General features: G+C 36.3%; 2 protein-coding genes across 3 annotated transcripts; one reads left to right on the forward strand and one right to left on the reverse strand.

Moving 5' to 3' along the window:
• The first annotated feature begins 11652 nt into the window (after nt 1-11652).
• Nucleotides 11653-16352, forward strand: LOC121737350 (testis-specific serine/threonine-protein kinase 3-like). 2 transcript variants are annotated; one of them, XM_042129013.1, is made up of 6 exons: nt 11653-11950; nt 12466-12635; nt 13387-13536; nt 15394-15667; nt 15838-16011; nt 16241-16352. In XM_042129013.1, the coding sequence occupies exons 1-6, from the start codon at nt 11780-11782 to the stop codon at nt 16310-16312; spliced, it is 1011 nt and encodes a 336-aa protein (XP_041984947.1). In that variant the 5' UTR covers nt 11653-11779; the 3' UTR covers nt 16313-16352. The 2 variants fall into 2 exon arrangements, with proteins under 2 accessions (XP_041984947.1, XP_041984948.1); XM_042129014.1 differs by having other exon boundaries at nt 15466-15667.
• Nucleotides 16353-16619: 267 nt separating this feature from the next.
• On the reverse strand, nt 16620-18826 carry LOC121737418 (ribonuclease kappa-like). The gene is made up of 3 exons (XM_042129094.1): nt 18639-18826; nt 18214-18330; nt 16620-16831 (listed from the first exon to the last, which is right to left on the reverse strand). Exons 1-3 carry the CDS (start codon nt 18702-18704, stop codon nt 16673-16675), a joined length of 342 nt encoding a protein of 113 aa, XP_041985028.1. The 5' UTR covers nt 18705-18826; the 3' UTR covers nt 16620-16672.
• Between the last annotated feature and the right edge of the window lie 33 nt (nt 18827-18859).

Consider the following 18859-nt stretch of genomic DNA (forward strand, 5'->3'; position numbering starts at 1 on the left):
GTGACATTTACTCATAATAATCGGCCAAGTGCGAGTCGGACTCGCGCACTAAGGGTTCCGTACCATTATAGAGCAAAATTAGACCAATTGTGTTTTTTGTATGGGAGCCCCCGTTAATGTTTTATTTTATTTTAATATGATTATTAAATATTAAAATGCACATAAAATAAGGATCTTGAGAAAAAATCAAGTACCTATCTGTTGCCATTATTGATATAGAGCCAAAAAGGCCAATAAAATCTTGTTGTTTGTTGCATGGGAATTGGGAGCCCTCCTTAAATATTAATTTTATTTTATTTTTAGTATTTGTTGTTATAGCGGCAACAGATATACACAATCTGTGAAAATTTCAACTGTCTAGCTATTACCGTTTTTGAGTTACAGCCTGGAGACAGACAGATGGACAGACAGACGGACAGACAGACATCGAAGTCTCATGAATAGGGTCCCGTTTTCAACCTTTGGGTACGGAACCCTAAAAATATATACAATGTGTAACAAAACTAAGTTATAATACTTTAGGGTGTGTAATGTGTATGAGTTCCTTGTAGAGAGTTCACTGTGAAAGTAGCAGACTAATTTTTTTTCTCACTTTTGTATGGGGAAACTCGTGACGCTCGGGCGCTTGCCCATACAAAAGTGTAAAAAAGGTATTTCAGAGCTTGTTCTTTCACAGTGAACTCTCTACAAGGAACATATACACACCCTAAAGTATTATCACTTAGTTTTGATACACCCTGTATAAATCCGAATATCACAATACTTAGGCCGGTATGAATAGTCAGTACTCAAGATGCATCTCGGTCTCAAGACATGGTTCAGGCTCTGTGATTGGTTGGCTGTCAAAATTTGGACCAATCACAGAGCCGAACCGCGTCTTGAGACCGGGTCGCATCTTAAGTACTGACTATTTATTACCGGCCTTAGACATCAATACTATTTTAGGAGCTACGTAGCTCAGTCTCTACGAAGCTAAGGTTAACCATACTACGCGCTACGGGCTACGGCGTGGCACACGACCAGAATAGCAAGCGGGCGGCGGCTCTGCATATTGATTCTTTCGCAAACTACCCCCAAACTGTACGGGTTATAAATCATTATTTGTCAAGTAATATTTCACTTACCCGCGTTTTGTTTTTCTATTTGCGTTTGTATTTTCGAATATATCTTGTCTATCGATGAGTTATTCAATGTTTTTCATATTAAGAGCACTGGCTCTTTTTGGCGGGAATAGAGCATACTGATGCCCTATTCCCGCCAAAAATCTTTGATTAAGTATTGTTATTTTGGTTCTACATTGATGAAAGATCCTTAAAATTGCTTTCGCAAGATATTTTGACTAGCAATTGAATATTTAAGGATACTCTTTTTATCTTTCAAGTTTCACGCAATAAAATGTATAGGTCTACCAGAATCTGATGGCAAAAATGAGAAAATAAACTGACTCTAGCAATACCGGGGTAATTGGAATAAAACATTTTGATCCTTTTTTTCCCTTTAGCGGCTAATTCTGTGTGTGAAACATGCAAATATAAAAATTTATCCAATGATCAACTAAGTATATTTTTTGAAAATCTGCCATCAAAATTTACCATTAGATTCTGGTAGACCTATAGTTGATGTTTTTTATCGGAAAAATATATAGTTCCCACGGGATATTTTCTACACCAAGTGCCAATTTACAGCAGCACAAGACGGACTGCGCACTTGATTACTTTCCGTAATATAACTTGACCGGCTCTCTTTTAATTGAAACATTGGAGTTTCATATAGAATCAATCATGGCGGACTTTTTCTTCGCAATCGAATGCTCTAGTCTCGTATTGCCCAGCTTGTAGCAATTAACGAGTTCGATTTTTCCTTCTTTAGTGTTTGAAAATAGAAAAGGGACGCTGAAAATACACGTATTTGCGAATCGCGAACGTGTTAGTCGAGACATTATTGTAGGTTTGCCCCGGTACAGAAACAATATACTTATATTTGTAGGTTAACCTCTTTATAGATATTTATACTTGCACGCCTCCGTGGTCTAGTGGTATAGAACGCGGCTCTTGACTCGGAGGTCATGGGTTCGATTCCCGCGTTGGAAACATGTTATTTCCAAGTTTGGTTAGGACAATGCAAGTTGATCACCTGATTGCCTGACAAGTAAGATGATCCATGCGTCGGATGGGCATGTAAAAGTCGGTCCTGCGCCTGATCTCTCGCCGGTCGTGTCGGTCTTCCGTCCCACTGGGTTATGAGAGTAAAAGAATAGACAGTGCTCTTGTGCAATACACACTTGGGCACTATAAAATTACTCCCGCGTAGCTGGCCTGGTTTCAATGAAACCGGCCACCGTCACCGAAACCGGTGTGGGAGCTATTATTATTATTATTTATACTTAATGTATGTTTATTGTGTATTAGCTATTAGTACACCCTAAAGTATTAATATCACTTAGTTTTGTTACGCTACTGTGTAACCTGTTCAATTTATTGCGATCCAAGTTAAGTAAAGCTCGGTCTGCAACTTTACAAATTAAAAAAAGTAAAAACGTTCACGAATATGAAAAGAACCATGTAATGTACTAAAACCGTGACGTGGGAGACGTGGGAGAGCCATGCTTCGGCACGAATGGGCCGGCTCGACCGGAGAAATACGGGCTCACAGAAAACTGGCGTGAAACAGCGCTTGCGCTGTGTTTCGCCGAGTGAGTGAGTTTACCGGAGGCCCAATCACCTACCCTATTCCCTTCTCTCCACTATTTCCTTCCCTTCCCTTCCCTATTCCCTCTTAAAAGGCCGGCAACGCGCCTGCAGCTCGTCTGATGCTGCGAGTGTCCATGGGCGACGGAAGTTGCTTTCCATCAGGTGACCCGTTTGCTTGTTTGCCTCCTTATTTCATAAAAAAACATCTTCAGAGGTCTCTTCATGTATTTGCTTGTAAAAAACACGAGTTTAAAAAATTAACACAAATTAAATTGTATACGATTACACTAAAGGATCGCTTCTCATAAGTCATAACACCTTGTAAAATACTATGTTTTTATAGTCGTATATTTTACAGAAAGACTATTAGAAGTGCGTATAAAAACTTTTTAAATCCTAAATTCAGACTTTTGTAACCTAAAAACCCGCATAGAACTATCTACAAAATTTAATGGCGTCATAAAAAAAGAGAGATACGATCGCTCCGATTTCTGCGACGTCAATAACGGAAAGCAAAAAGCTTCGGGCAAGTTATCAATTGTCTGAGAAAGTTTCCCATTCATTTATTGCACGCTGAGGGGAAACTCTTAATGGTTATTCCCTTAAATGTACGGTCCCCACTAGTCCTTAAGGATACAATTGTGTATAATTGTCCCAGATATAATTGTCCTTAAGTGGTCTCTGAATAAAAGTCTAGCAATCTAATATACCTATGTAAAAATAAGTCGGGTTTTCCTTCCTGACGCTATAACTCCAGAACGCACGAACCGATTTCCACAGTTTTGCATTCGTTGGAAAGGTCTCGGGCTCCGTAAAATTTTTTCTGAATTTTTTTTCCATGGAAAAAAAATTCAGAAAAAACATCAAGAGAAAAGCAGGAAAACAGGGAAAATCATTTTATGGCAAAACAACGTTTGCCGGGATAGCTAGTTATCTATAGAAGGCAAAAGAAAACTTTCAGACTTTAGTAAGAAATCTAAATTGGGTTTTCGAGAATTGTTTGAAGAAGCCCTGATTTTTGCTTCAACAATCCTAATTATTATCCTAAAATATACAATATAAACTCATTGAAAGAAAACTTAGCCAAAGTCAAGATCATAATCTGTTGGGTTAGATCATTAATCTGCCTTGAGAGCCTTTCCCTCAACCGATGAAAATAATCGGGCAAGTGCGAGTCGGACTCGCGCACGTAGGGTTCCGTACTATTATAGAGCAAAATTACGCCAAAATTGTGTTTTTTTGTATGGGAGGCCCCCTTAATTTTTATTTTATTTTAATATTATTATTAAATATTAAAGTACACACACAGTTTTTTGCTCTATATCAATAATGGCAACAGGTAGGTACTTGAATTTTTCTCAAAGTCCTTAATCATAATATATTAAGGACTTTGAGAAAAATTCAAGTACCTACCTGTTGCCATTATTGATATAGAGCAAAAAAGGCAAAAAATATCACGTTTGTTGTATGGGAGCCCCCTTAAATATTAATTTTATTTGGTTTTTAATATTTGTTGTTATAGCGGCACAATCTGTGAAAATTTCAGAACTCTAGCTATAGCGGTTCTTAAGTTACATACATACACGTGGTATAGTGGGTTTCAGAATTTCAAACATTAACCCAACTATTTAAAAATTTAAAATGTAGGGACGTAGAGCACCCTTTTATACTTTTAGAACTACTGTTCAAGTCATCATGTCATCATTTAGGATGAGTGGTCAAATTGCTTTCGATAGTTTTGTTCGCTTACCTTAGATATCAAAATGGTATGGGATTTGGGTATTTTGAAATATAAATTAGAATGCTGGCCAGCGCCCATGAGATCTAAAATCTCACCAGTGAGTACAATATACCGTCAAATACTTAAACAGCACACACATACACAGTTTTGAGCTCTGCCAGTATTCTGAGTTATAGTCCGAAACCGGGCTTAATTTCTCAGCTATCTTTGCTGTCAAAATTATCGAATGCAAATTGTCTATCTTCCCTGGATTCTACACCACACATTGGGTACTACATGAAAAACTTCACCGAAACGTGAACGAGCTTAGAGGTCGACGGCACACTTGTATTAAAATTCTGTGAATAACAAAAGGGACGAAAAACGGTTTCCCTCGTCCTGCGTCCACCTGGACAAAGGGAATGTGATACAATGCCAGTAATTCTCATTACTTTGTGAAATAGGTGGAAATTTGTGTATGGAGTATGGACACAGTTTTGGAAGAATAATCTTGTTTTAGGGAAAATGTTTTATGAATTTGTTTTGTGATAATATTGTTTGGCGCTAAAAACGAATACTACAATGTTTGATTGAATACTGAATCAAAGCTGTATTATGTTGGAATAAAATAACAATATGGGAATGCTTACTGGAAATTAGAATACATTTAGCCTCAAATAAATAATAAAGAGCAATCCTAATCCAAATATTTTCATAATTAATAATTTTAAATTGCAACCTCGCAACAATTCCGACAAATAATGAACGTGCAAATACCTAAACGTTAAACGAAATACGCGATAAACATTTTAATATTTCACTGTGCAAATATGAAAATGAATTATTTACTTCGCACACATCGAAATGAACTGCGCACTGCACAAGACCGACTTCGCAATTACGATAACAAAAGCGCACGGGCGCCCTGAAATATGCTTTCTAAATGAAAGCGCACAAAAAGAGGTAAATGTACGAAAACGGGTCATCGAATGGAGTATCACGCGTCCGATGTAAAAAGACCTCCGTGAATTTTCAATTCGCTTTGAAAATGTTACGAGCAAGGCACCGACGGAGGTCTCTAGTGGTGGGCACGATATGTCAAAACGCATAGAACAAGATTCGCAAGACCACGGAAGGAATACCGAAGCTAAAGCAGCTATTTGTTTCACAAAATATTATACGCAAAAACTGAGAAAAGAGCAAAAGAAAAAATATATACCCTACTAAGTATAGACTTTTCGGTTATTTTAGCAATTTTGTCCTAGTTTTGGAGTCCAAAGTTGCTATTTGCTAGTTGCTTCAAAGGTTACTTAGCTACAAAGCAATAAAGCAATAATTCCAACGTCGTAATATTGAACTCCACAACCATCTGAGGGCTGAGTGTGAGTTCTTTCTTCTCATCATGTTTACGAAATATTTATAGCGTTGAATAAGTTACCACTGTTTACCAGTTACCACTAGAGGCGCTTTTTCGGTCCTACATGCAAAATCAAAATCAAATTGTTTTATTTCTGAATAAATTTAAAATAAATGTTTTCAGAATGCCTACAATATGATGCCTACCACCTGTTCGGGAACTAACCCGGCGAGAAGAACCGGCGTAAGAAACTCGCACGGGGCCCACTTTTTTACCAAAAAAAGTGAGAAAAAAATATTTTAAGTTTAAGTTAAAGTTTACAATTTTGTAACTAAATATTATATACAATATCCACATACATAATTGTAAGTCCTATAATAATGAAGAAGTAGCCTTGCAAGAAACTATCCTACTGCCAAGGTGTGCCATCGTTTATGAAATCATTAACCTTATAATAGGCTTTGGCACACAAACGTTCTTTAACTACTTTTTTAAATTTATTAATGGAAAGATTTTGAACGTTTTCTGGGATTTTGTTGTAAAGGCGTATACATTGACCATTAAAAGATTTATTGACTTTACTAAGTCTGATCACCGGCATATCTAGCTTGTGCTTATTTCTAGTATTCCTAGAGTGAATGTCACTTTTAACTTTAAATTTACTTTAAATATTTTTTCTAACATATATTACATTATCCAAAATGTATTGAGAAGCAACAGTTACAATACCAATTTCTTTCAATTTATCTCTCAGAGATTCTAAAGCAGACATTTTATAAATAGAACGTATGGCTCGCTTCTGCAGCACAAATATGGTATTAATATCGGCAGCGTTTCCCCATAAAAGGGATTCCATACGACATCCTACTATGAAAATAACTAAAATATACTAATCGTGCCGTGTCTTCGTCAGAAATTTCCCTAATTTTTCTGACTGCATATGCTGCAGAACTGAGCCTACCTGCAAGATTAACAATGTGAGGACCCCACTGTAATTTACTATCAAGTGTAATACCTAAGAATACAGTGTTGTCTACTAAATTCATCTTCTCATCATTTATTACTACATTGGTTTGGACTTGCCTAACATTGGGCAAAGTAAACTTTATACATTTAGTTTTACTAGAATTTAAAAGTTATTAACATTAAACCAATGTACTATTTTTGAGAGAGCACTGTTTACCTCGTCGTAGTTCGACTGTTGTCGCTTCACTTTAAAAATAAGTGAAGTGTCATCAGCAAAAAGCACTATCTCATTATTATTACCCTTAACTAGATAAGGTAAGTCATTTATATAGATGAGAAAAAGAAATGGGCCTAATATAGATCCCTGTGGGACACCTAATTCTATTTTGGTTCCTTTGGACCTTTTACTATTTACCTCAACCCTTTGAGTCCTATTTTTAAGGTAAGAAGTCAAAAGGCTGAGAGCAGAGTCTTTAATTCCCTAGTGGCGCAATTTCCTGATCAATGTAGCAAGCTCAACACAATCGAAGGCTTTGGAGAGATCGCAAAACACACCTAAGGCATCCTGCGACTATTCCCATGCCTCAAAAATACTGCAAAGAAGTCCTATACCAGCATCCGTTGTGGATCGACCCTTAGTAAATCCGTATTGATTATCATGTAGTAAATTATTTGAATTAAAGTGTACTAGTAATTGTTTTAAAATATTTTTTTCAAATATTTTACTAAAGATCGGTAGAATTGATATAGGCCTGAATTTCGTGGGATCCGATTTAGTTCCGGCTTTGAATAAAGGAACAATCTTGCTATGCTTCATTAAGTCAGGAAAAACACCATTTTTATACAGTCATTGAAAATCATTGCTAAATGAGGAGCTACGATGTCAATTATTGATCTAATAATTTTTGTGGACATGCTCCAGAGATCAGCAGTATTTTTAATACTCAACAATTTAAAGGTATCAATAATATCTCTGGGGTTAATTTCTCTAAACTTAAAATTGACATCACATTCCTTTACATTGTCTCTGAGTAGCTTTTCGGCAGCTTCAGGCGAAAAATTTAAATTTTTTGTGGTTGAGACCGGAATGTCAGCAAAAAACTTTTCAAAGACCGTCGCAACTTCTTGATCATTACGATGATTATTGTATTACGATATATTATTACGATTACATTCTTGATTATCACGTGAGAAGTGCCAAAAATTACACTAACACTACTCTATACTGACTCCATGTCCTAACTCCTAGAGCAGCTATACTCAACCCGCGGGACTTTACAGTGAAGTTAACTCATTTTGAATTTCACGCCCACCGGCAAAACAGCTCAGTCGTCACGATGGTCGTGAAAATTTTTCGCTAATTCTGAAGAACTATATTATTTTAACCCTAAAAACTTTTGGTTGAGGCCAGCGACCACTAAGACCAAAACGTGTTTGTGGCCCGTATAAAAAAAAGGCTGAGGACCACTGTCCTAAAGTATTTACTATTTAGTGTCATTTTTATCACTAGAGTCTAGAACACAACAGCGTTTTACAGCTCTCTCTCTCTATAGTCTATAGTTTTACTCGTAGACCCTTTGCGTAGACCGTAGTCCACACTAGCACACGACTATCCCAAGTTACAATCGCGGCAATCGCTTTCTTTGTGTTCGAAAATAGAATACTGAATGACGTTAGCTTTTATCGGGCAGCCATTTTGCGTGGAGCGATTAGGAAGGCGAGTGAAATTACAGAATAAGTAATTGTATGCGTAGCGCATTGCTGGCATAATCATGCCGAACTTCGGCCGCGTATTTTCGCCCTAGTGTTTAGACACTTACCGCCGTACTCAGAGACATTTAATTACGATTAACTTCCAATTTAATGAAGAGTTTGACAGATAGTGTATGAGGCTTATGTCAAAATTTTGAACTTTTATTTAATGTAATTAATGTTCCACTCGGAGTGCGGCAGTTAGTGTCTAAACACACCATGCCGAAGTTCCGCGGCGGAAGTTCGGCATGATTACGTCAGCAATGTCAAACGATTACAATATAACGCGACGTAATTTCGGCATGTTGTGTCATCAACTCATCACTCATCGGCAATTTAAAATACATTGCAGGCGGAATCATGCCTAACTTCCGCCGCGGAACTTCGGCATGGTGTGTTTAGACAGTAGACCTTTTTTCTTCTGCCTATTTTTGGAACGAAGTTCCTTATCGCGCATTCGGCGTAAATCTGAAGGCTAAACAGAACGATATTTTACTATGCGTCAACTAAATGGCGTTTTTGGAACGAAGTTTCTTAAAATAAACAGCGACGCATTGTTAGTATTCCTGGGCGTCAATAAATGGCGTTTTTCTTAATATTTTTTTGAGTGTATAATTGTATACTTAAATGTATACTTACACGTTTTTTGAACATAAGGAATAACTTCGATCCATTCGGGTGTCCCTTAACACCTCTCAAGTTTTATATTTTTTTACTTTATGAAAATAGCTAGACATTTGGATCATAGTCTTAGTAGGAAGTAGCTCTACAGCAAAGCTGTACAGACCGGTCAGGCCGTCACCAAACACAAAGGAATTCGGCCATTCACCTACTCCACTTGTCCGTCATTGAAACCCAAAAATACTCTTTGCACTTCTTTTACTTAAAGAAAAATAAAAGAAAGATACCTAGCTTTTTTATACTTAGCCCTAATTTCACCAACGACTGTTAAAGTTAACGCCGGAATTAGTATCACGTTACCTCTTTCGATTTTCATATGAATGAAAGAGAAGACATTACATTTTAACAAGCTGTTAACACTAACAGACGTTGGTGAAATTGGGGCTTATTAGTAAAAACAATGATTAAAATGTTGTACTTCAAATGTGAATACTTCAAATGACAGCACTTTTTGCATTGAATCTTTTGAAATTAGTACCTACAGCGACATCTAGTTCTGACTTGTTGAATTTATGCTAAGCAGACACCACATAAAATAGCTTTATAATATGATTTATTTACTAAAAGGTATAGCATTTATTGGCCTAGTATTTATATGTATCATGACTTTTATTGATGATGATATTTTTGTAAGTAATCATTTGTGAGTTTGTGACAACTGACACATAATACAGTTTGGTATTTGAGGACTCAGCAAAGTAAAAAATAGGAAATAACCAATGTATAAAGGCCGCGGCAAGCTGGATGGTACCAGTCAGGCTGGCCTAAGATAGTGCTAGAATAAGAAAAACAGAAAATCTTGGGGGAGGCCTTTGCCGCAATGGATCAGCATAGGCTCGTAAAAAAAAGCAAAGTACAAAAATGTATTTAAATGCTACATAGCAAACAAAACTACTATTTACTTGTTTTTGTTCAGTCTGGCTACATACATTTACATACCATGTTATGGTAAGTTGTAGATAACGGAAAAGGATGGTAGTAGCCAAGTCGTTGGAATCAGGATAAACTAAAATTGAAAAATGTAAACCATAAAAACCTTGTAAAAGTAGTTTTATTTGCAATAAGTATGTATAATTTTAACACCTCCATCGTGGGTATCACAGACACAACAGGTTTTCAATTGTTATGCGGCAGCCGGCTGCCGCTTGGGGATTTATGGGTTAATAGTCATAACTCATAACTCATCAGATATCATTCAAATATCAGTTAAATCAGTCATGCAAGTAAAAGGAATTAAAATAAAACAAATCAATAATAATATAAAAAAAATTAAATTTATTCATAAATCAGTATCAAAGTTTTGAAGAATTATAATATACTTAATTATAATATATAAATAAATGAATATGAGTAACAATAAGAGAGTTACTAGGATGAAAGTATGCTCTGGATTTGCTACGCAATTATTATTACCGTGTGTGAACAAAATCACAACATACGAAAACAGTAAGGAATGAAAAGGACGGAAACAACATTTTTTGTCTTTGTCGGAATTTCTGATTGTCACAAGGAAAACCTGCGACCAACAAATCAGTTGCGACCGATATTTACTTCGTTTATTTATGTGCTTTACAGTAATTTATGTGGTAAAACAAAGACATAAACTTAACATGGTTATTTGTTATATAACCGGCTGTAAAAGCCGTACTGAGCCCCTTCCTTCTGTCCCTTTCGGGTGTACGCGCTTGGCAAATCCAAAACATACTTGATCCTAGGAGAATTAAGATATACCGTACCTACCCTTTTTGTCTGAAATGTAAAATTGCAAAAACTTTAATTAAATAAGGGCATGTACCATGATGCTTTTATTCAACAAAAGTCTGATTAACAATCATCAATCTACTTTTACAAAATCATTGCAAAATAAGTCACATAACAAACAGCGAATAAAGATTTTTCTCAATAATATAGCTTTTCACTCATAAATTACAATGCAATAAACTTACTTTAAAAAAGTAATGATTTGATTCAAACATGCACTACGACACACTAATATTGAATAAAAATCTTACCTTTTGTATAAAGACAGAGAAACTTTATTTTAAAGTCTATATTTTTCACGAGTAAACACAGTTTTCAAAATTTATAATATAATTTTACACTATCTATGTTCAAAGTTATAGCACGTTCAGTTAATAATTATTGTAAACGTTTCTTCAACCAAGAATAAATATATTTTCTTTTATTGTTTAACAATTCATAAATATTGTCCGATTTAATAACAAACCAAGACGATCGAAATATTGTTTTTGTTTTCAAAACGCTACACGCCCGCCATTTTGTGTCAGAGTTTTGACAACTTGACAAGTATGAATGACAGACGACAGTTGACATCATTGACATGTGTGTTTTTTTTAATGTAATTGTACAGGGGTCTATGAAATAATAATTGTACCATTACAATAGGTAAAGTCTAATTTACAATACTGGCAGCAAACAAAATTATTTTTTGACGGAAACAATGTCAATCAACATTGCTCACATCAATCACAGTTTGTCAGAAATGGCCCAAAGATAAATTACTCAAAATTAAAAATTTACAAGTAATACCTTATAATGTGGCTTTGTAATCCGTTATGACATGATACACTACAAATTCTGGATGTAATTGATATGCCCGGCCCGAATATACGAACCGACGAGAATGTCTTCGGTGAAGTGTCCGCGGAGCCAACACCTCCTGGGCAGAGTGAAGAAGTAAAGGACCGGAAGCTAACGGTCCTAGAAACACATGGCTACATCTTAGGGAGGACTATAGGTTCGGGATCATACGCAACAGTAAAGGTACAGTCTCTTAAAGTGTCCTTTGAAAGACCATGTCATATGCGCCAGTGCCATGACAGACATAGATCAAGATAAATACCGCATGTCCCTCCATTTGTATAAAAACGAGCGTGCCACTTTTTTCCTACCTACTACTGTGACGTACCAATGATAAGTACCTAATAATTAGAGACGTGTCCATTACATAAAGTTATATATTTTATAACTAGGCCAACATTTCTATTCGAATTTCTACAGCTCTATACGGCACAATTGGGCATTTTTTCAATCCGAATGTCGTCCGATTCTGATAACGGTGGAGCGCAGACTAATAACAGACTTTCGAAAGACGAGCATTGCTCGTCGTTTGGGAACGCGATATGGCACGCGAAGTACATACACATGCGATATCTATCTTGATCTATATGTCTGTGGCCAGTGCCCAGTATCTACTCAGGTACTGCTATACTGTGGTTATTTCTGAACATCTAGAGAAGGCTTCCTCACAACAAACGCTGCAGTAGAGCAAATTGCAGGTAGCTTCCAGCGAAAGACACAACTGTCAAGTGGCGATAAAAATCATTAGCAAATTCCAAGCACCCGGAGACTATCTGAAGAAGTTTCTGCCGAGAGAAATAGAAGTCGTAAAGGGACTGAAGCACGAAAATCTGATACGTTTCCTACAAGCCATCGAAACCACTCATAGGTAACCTTTCTTATTTTTATAAAAGCTATACGCATGGTGGAAATTGGTATGTTCTACCAACCTAACGCTGAAACATTGAAGGCACTTACTGTCAAAGAAATTAATGAGGTAAATAGATGGCGATTTATTTCTTTGGGCGGGTTATTATGTCACGTCAGATTTATTTATTTATTTATTTAATTCAGGCATCTTGGCCCATATTATAAATACCTTATAGACTAACAAGCATACAATTATACTCGTACTAAAACTAACACTAAACACGTATTGTCTGCGACGTGGGGCGCGACGTGTTCGGAAGTCGTCCTCGGAACCTCCTGTAGACGACTCCAATCGGCCAGAACTCCTCTTTCTCGAGGGTCGGTAGATGATGCATTGGGATTTGGGACTCTCACCACAAAGGAGCTAAAATTCACTTTGTGGTGAGACTCCAAGCGCCTCAAGACGAAGTGGGTCTTGCTCCTGATGTAGTCCACGACCTGCTCGACCGTTTATTTAGTTGTGATCTTGACTTAGTAGGTACTAGGTAATGGTGGCTGGACTTGACATAAGCCGGCCAAATTACGTAGGTCCGCTGCCTGTGAATCCATTTGTCGAATGGTAACTGGTAACGTTCGACTCGGATTCGAAAGCTTACCAAGGAGCTTAAATTCGCTGTTGCGCAAGGAAGTCGTCTAATCGGAGACGAGTTTTGGATTTTTATTTCAGGCTCAAAAGGTCTAACATGTCTCATGATGATGGCACATTTTAGGGTATACATTGTAATGGAGTATGCTGAGAATGGTAGCCTCCTGGACATCATTAGGAGGGACGAACACATCGACGAGGACCGCGGTCGCAAGTGGTTCCGACAGCTTGTAGAGGCGGTCGATTACTGCCATGAAAGAGGCGTGGTTCATCGGTAAGCAGACGGAGTTATTTTACATTTTGACATAGGTATTCTGATTATGTTCACGCCTTAATAATCATTGTAAGCATAAAGCATAAAGGCGAGGTCGCATGACGCAATTGCACGTTCAATGGTTATAGCTGAGCTCCACAAGGATTTAAATCAGCTATCCCCAACCCGCGGCCCGCGGGCTGCATGTGGCCCGCACGCTGGAACTTAATCTGTGGCCCATGTGATGTTAAACCATTTTGGAATTCACGGCCACCGGCAAAATAATGTAAAGTTGTCGTTTAAGTCGTAAATTTTTTTCCACTCTTAATTCGTTAATTTTGAAGAACGTTATTTTTTAACCCTAAAAATTTATGTTGCGGCCCGCAACACTTAGATCAAAACAGGTTTGTGGCCCGTGTATAAAAAAGGTTGGGGACCATTGATTTAAATGAACGTGGCGAAAAAATGAACTAACGCTGCCCTCATAAAAATACGCCATTTTTGACAGTTCTAGCTACCAGCAGCGCCACCACGTTAATTTAAAGCCTTAATGTCGACACTATATAATACCTCAATGCTTGTCGAACTTTACTGGCATTTTCGCGCAGCCCACTGCTGCCGCGTATTGCGGCTTAGGTCAATTAATCAACTCACAGATAAGGAGGTATAAATAGCTCATACGATTTCATACAAAGAATATTTGGCCGTGATGTGTCGCGTCGTTTTGCTGCAGTGTAGAACTTACGCCTAGTGCGGCCTCGATGTCCATGAGAATCTTGAAAAGATTTCCATTAAAAGACAGCTAAAACATTTATAATGTCACTTTGAAATATACTGTGAAACCTACCATTTACTTTACCATTTCGCTAGCTAGATAACTATAGACTCTCTAGCTAGTTTTTTAGTTTTTACTTAGGGGGATATTAGATTATCATATATATTGGATCCGAGATCATTAAGTCAATGATATTGGATAATGTAATATAGACATATGATTCATTTCTTCCTTGATCATAGATTTTTGACATTTGCTGAGAGATTGGATCCAATACGGTCATAGAAATAGGTGTTGCCGGTTATTTAACAAATCGAATTCTCTGAGATCTAGTAACCCTGTCGTCAATACCTGTCAGCGTTAGCGCTCTCCATTGGCTATTGAAACCACATATGACGTAAAATAGGATCAATGAAATATGATAATGTAATATGTAGATATGATCAAATGATCATATATATTGGATCCTTTATATGATCATAGAAATGATCCAATATAAATGATAATGTAATACCCCCCTTAGGCGGATATTAGATTATCATATATATTGGATCCGAGATCATTAAGTCAATGATATTGGATAATGTAATATAGACGTGATATGATTCATTTCTTCCTTGATCATAGATTTTTGTCATTTGCTGAGAGATTGGATCCAATACGGTCATAGAAATAGGTGTTGCCAGTTATTTAATATAAAAAAGAGTTTTTAATTTCTTGTTCGTTAATATGTTTCAAATAATATAATGTAATTATTATTTTTCTAATTATATACTTGGATAATCTTGCTGAAATAACAAAAAACAAGCCATATTTAAAATGACGATGTCTTTTGACAAATCGAATTCTCTGAGATCTAGTAACCCTGACGTCAATACCTGTCAGCGTTAGCGCTCTCCATTGGCTATTGAAACCACATATGACGTAAAATAGGATCAATGAAAATATATGATAATGTAATACGCAGATATGATCCAATGATCATATAATTTATTGGATCTTATATATGATCATAAAAATGATCCAACATAAATGATAATGTAATACCGCCCTTAGGTACGTTTTGATCTTACTATTTGCTAAGTGGGCTAACTATTTTTTAGTGACATAAAATGTGAGAACCTACTGATGGATTACGGCTTGAATATAAAGCTGTCTGATTTTGGGTTCGCCAGAGGTCACATGAAACCGAAAGACGGGGTTTATGCGCTCAGCGAAACTTTCTGTGGGAGTTACGCGTACGCCTCTCCTGAGATCTTGAAGGGAGTCCCCTACAAACCACAGGAGTCCGACGTTTGGAGCATGGGAGTGGTCCTTTACGCCATAGTTTACGGACGCTTACCGTTTGACGATTCGAATTTCGCGCAACTGTTGAGGGTATGTATGGTTGTGTTTCGTATACAATTAATGGTCAGAAGTTTAGTATTAGCTCCGTGGTCAGAACTCAGAAGTATCTAGGTATGTAGTTCCTACCTCGCTTCTCTTTAAAATTAACTAAGTAGGAACGTTCAATACAGGACAAGCCTAACAAGCCACGTTATTTTCAGCAAGTTCAAAATAAGGTTTCCTTTCCACGCGAGCCAAAAGTATCGGTGGAGTGTCGCAGGCTCATCAGCAAAATTTTGTCGCCACTAAAAATTCGCGCTAAAATACCGCAAATTCTGGCAGACCCATGGCTTAACCCGCAGCAAGCTAAAGACGGAGACGACGAAATGAAACAGGTAAGTAAGTAGTTAAAATTTAAGTATGAAGGTTTATTTTAATTTATCCTTTATCTTCAAAAAATTCAGAGTAACAATTTAGTCTAAAATTATATACTTAGCTACTTAGGTAAAATATAGAATAAGTGTATTCAGATATTACTTTCACCGACCTAACACAAGAGAAAAACATATTTGAAAAGCAAAAACTTTAGGCGTCTTATTTATAATTTAAATATTAATTTAACAGGAAACCATGACAAAAGAAGAAACCAAAAACATTGGCACCATAACGTACGACAGGCCATACGAAGTTAAATGAAACAAAAAAAAATGGAATAATAAAATGTGATACCCATAAATTGCAGTTTTCTTTCTTTCTTAGTACGACTAGGAATCTTTAGTAAGTATTATTTCTTTTAGTATTATTGTTTGATCAATAGAATAAGTTGGCTGGGTGGTGGTCGTTGTATGGATCTGGGTCGGGTTTCTTAAAAACGCACATGAGGTTCCTCTCGTGGCTTGCAGTTTTGTCTATGGGCGAGTAGCGACCCGCGACTGTGTTCGCTTTCCATCAGGTGACCCGTCTGCTCATTTCCCCTTAATTTATAAAATAAAAATGGCATAAGTATGTAGGTTTACTTTATTCAACCATGTTTATTAGAAATAAAATCCAATATGGCTACTTCGGAAATGTGGTGTTTTGTGAGCATAGGACGTCGATGTCTTTTGATTGTTTAGCGGCAAGCCTCTCAGCTTTTGTCGACCTCCTTATACAACAGTAGGATATCAGTAGAAATATGAAGTATACGGCCGCAGCTATAAAGCAGTTAGTAGCTATCTGAAAATAAATACAGTAATATTTTTCAATAACTATAGAACAGGGGTCACCAAATGGCGGACCGCGCATCCGGACCGCCGCGCCGGACCCATTGTTTGCGGACCAAGCATGTCATTTGAAACATATTAACGAACAAGAAATTAAAAACTCTTTTTTATATTAAGTAACTGGCAACATCTATTTCTATGACCGTATTGGATCCAATCTCTCAGCAAATGTCAAAAATCTATGATCAAGGAAGAAATGAATCATATGTCTATATTACATTTTCCAATATCATTGCCTCAATGATCTCGGATCCAATATATATGATAATCTAATATCCCTCTTAGATACATAACTCATTTATCGAGCTAGGAGGGATATTAGATTATCATATATATTGGATCCGAGATCATTGAGTCAATGATATTGGATAATGAAATATAGACATATGATTCATTTCTTCCTTGATCATAGATTTTTGACATTTGCTGAGAGATTGGATGGATCCAATTAACCAGTTTACAGGAAAAAAACTGTATTGGAATACGGTTATAGAAATAGGTGTTGCCAGTTATTTAATATAAAAAAGAGTTTCTAATTTCTTGTTCGTTAATATGTTTCAAATAATGTAATGTAATTATTTTTCTAATTATATACTTGGATAATCTTGCTGAAATAACAAAAAACAAGCCATATTAAAAATGAATTTTAGTTGGTAGCAACACCGATTTCATAAATGTCGTTTCTGCAACACTGATGAAATATGATAATGTAATAAGCACATATGATCAAATGATATATTGCATCCTATATATGATCATAGAAATGATCATATACTTATAAATGATAATGTAATAGGTACCCCCCTAGCTCAGATTAATAGGACCGAAGAAACAGAGGAAAACGTGAAAAAAACGGCGAAAATTATTTGAAAGGTATCTCACGATCGAAACGAAGCTATTTTTATGTTATTTGGCACAGATATAGAGTAGACCACGTAAAGGGACATAAGCTGTTTTTTTTGCGGGAAAATGTACGGTTTCCGTAAAATTCCTTACATCTATCTAACCAAATAAAAATCTCGCCCCGATAAAATACTTGGCTAGTAGACTAGATGGCAGCGTTTAAACGTCACGTTACAACATGCGGATAATGATAATATAAATTACATATTATCCTGGGAAGCCGTACATTTTTAACACAGCAATGTTTCATGGTCTTCTCTTGAAACCTTGAAAAAATATTTACCTGATGAACTTCATCAGGTAAATATTTAATTTTGCATTTTGTAACTCGATTACGCTGGACTGACAAAAATAATACTTATTGTACAAACAAGTTTCAAATTAATATGCTTTCCATATTATTTTAGTAAAACCAAATATAATAAGCCATACCGACTGGTAGTTCTGTTTAGTTTTCATAATAAAATCCTCATAATCATCATAGACACTGGCTTCTGCTTCATCTATGAATGCAACAACTTCCATATTGAACAGTATTCCCATTATCACCTTAAAATATTGTTAAGTACTAGGAATAAAAGCCAAATTTTATGGTCAATAAATACTAGGCCAGGCAACCATATAGGTTTCCTGTCCACACAGTTGTGGTGTTTTTCATGTAGTCATTAAATTCTTTTTGGTGTTTTTGTTTACATTGTTGTCCTATTTTGTAAATACATATGCCAAACTCGATTAGAAATTATAATGAAGATTGTTTAGGACAGGAGCCCCATTTATGGATATGTACCAATCTGGATTCTGTACCCAATTTCAGAGATGGTGCCCAAGAATATAATAAAATAGTATTTTATAAATACCAGTTGCACAACCGCCCAAATGCTCAAAATCAGACAGCTAACACTACAACAATATGAAAAACCCATTATTCATACTATGTGATACTATGAGCAATTGTGGAGCAATTATTATGATTTTGCAGAGTTTTATGTTTTGACAGCCTTTGAACTCTTGCTTCGACAAATGACATTGATCATTTGAAAACCACAATTTTTTTAAAGACTTTTTAGGTCTGAGAAAT

The sequence above is a fragment of the Aricia agestis genome, chromosome 20, assembly GCF_905147365.1.
Source record: "Aricia agestis chromosome 20, ilAriAges1.1, whole genome shotgun sequence".
NCBI lineage: Eukaryota > Metazoa > Arthropoda > Insecta > Lepidoptera > Lycaenidae > Aricia > Aricia agestis.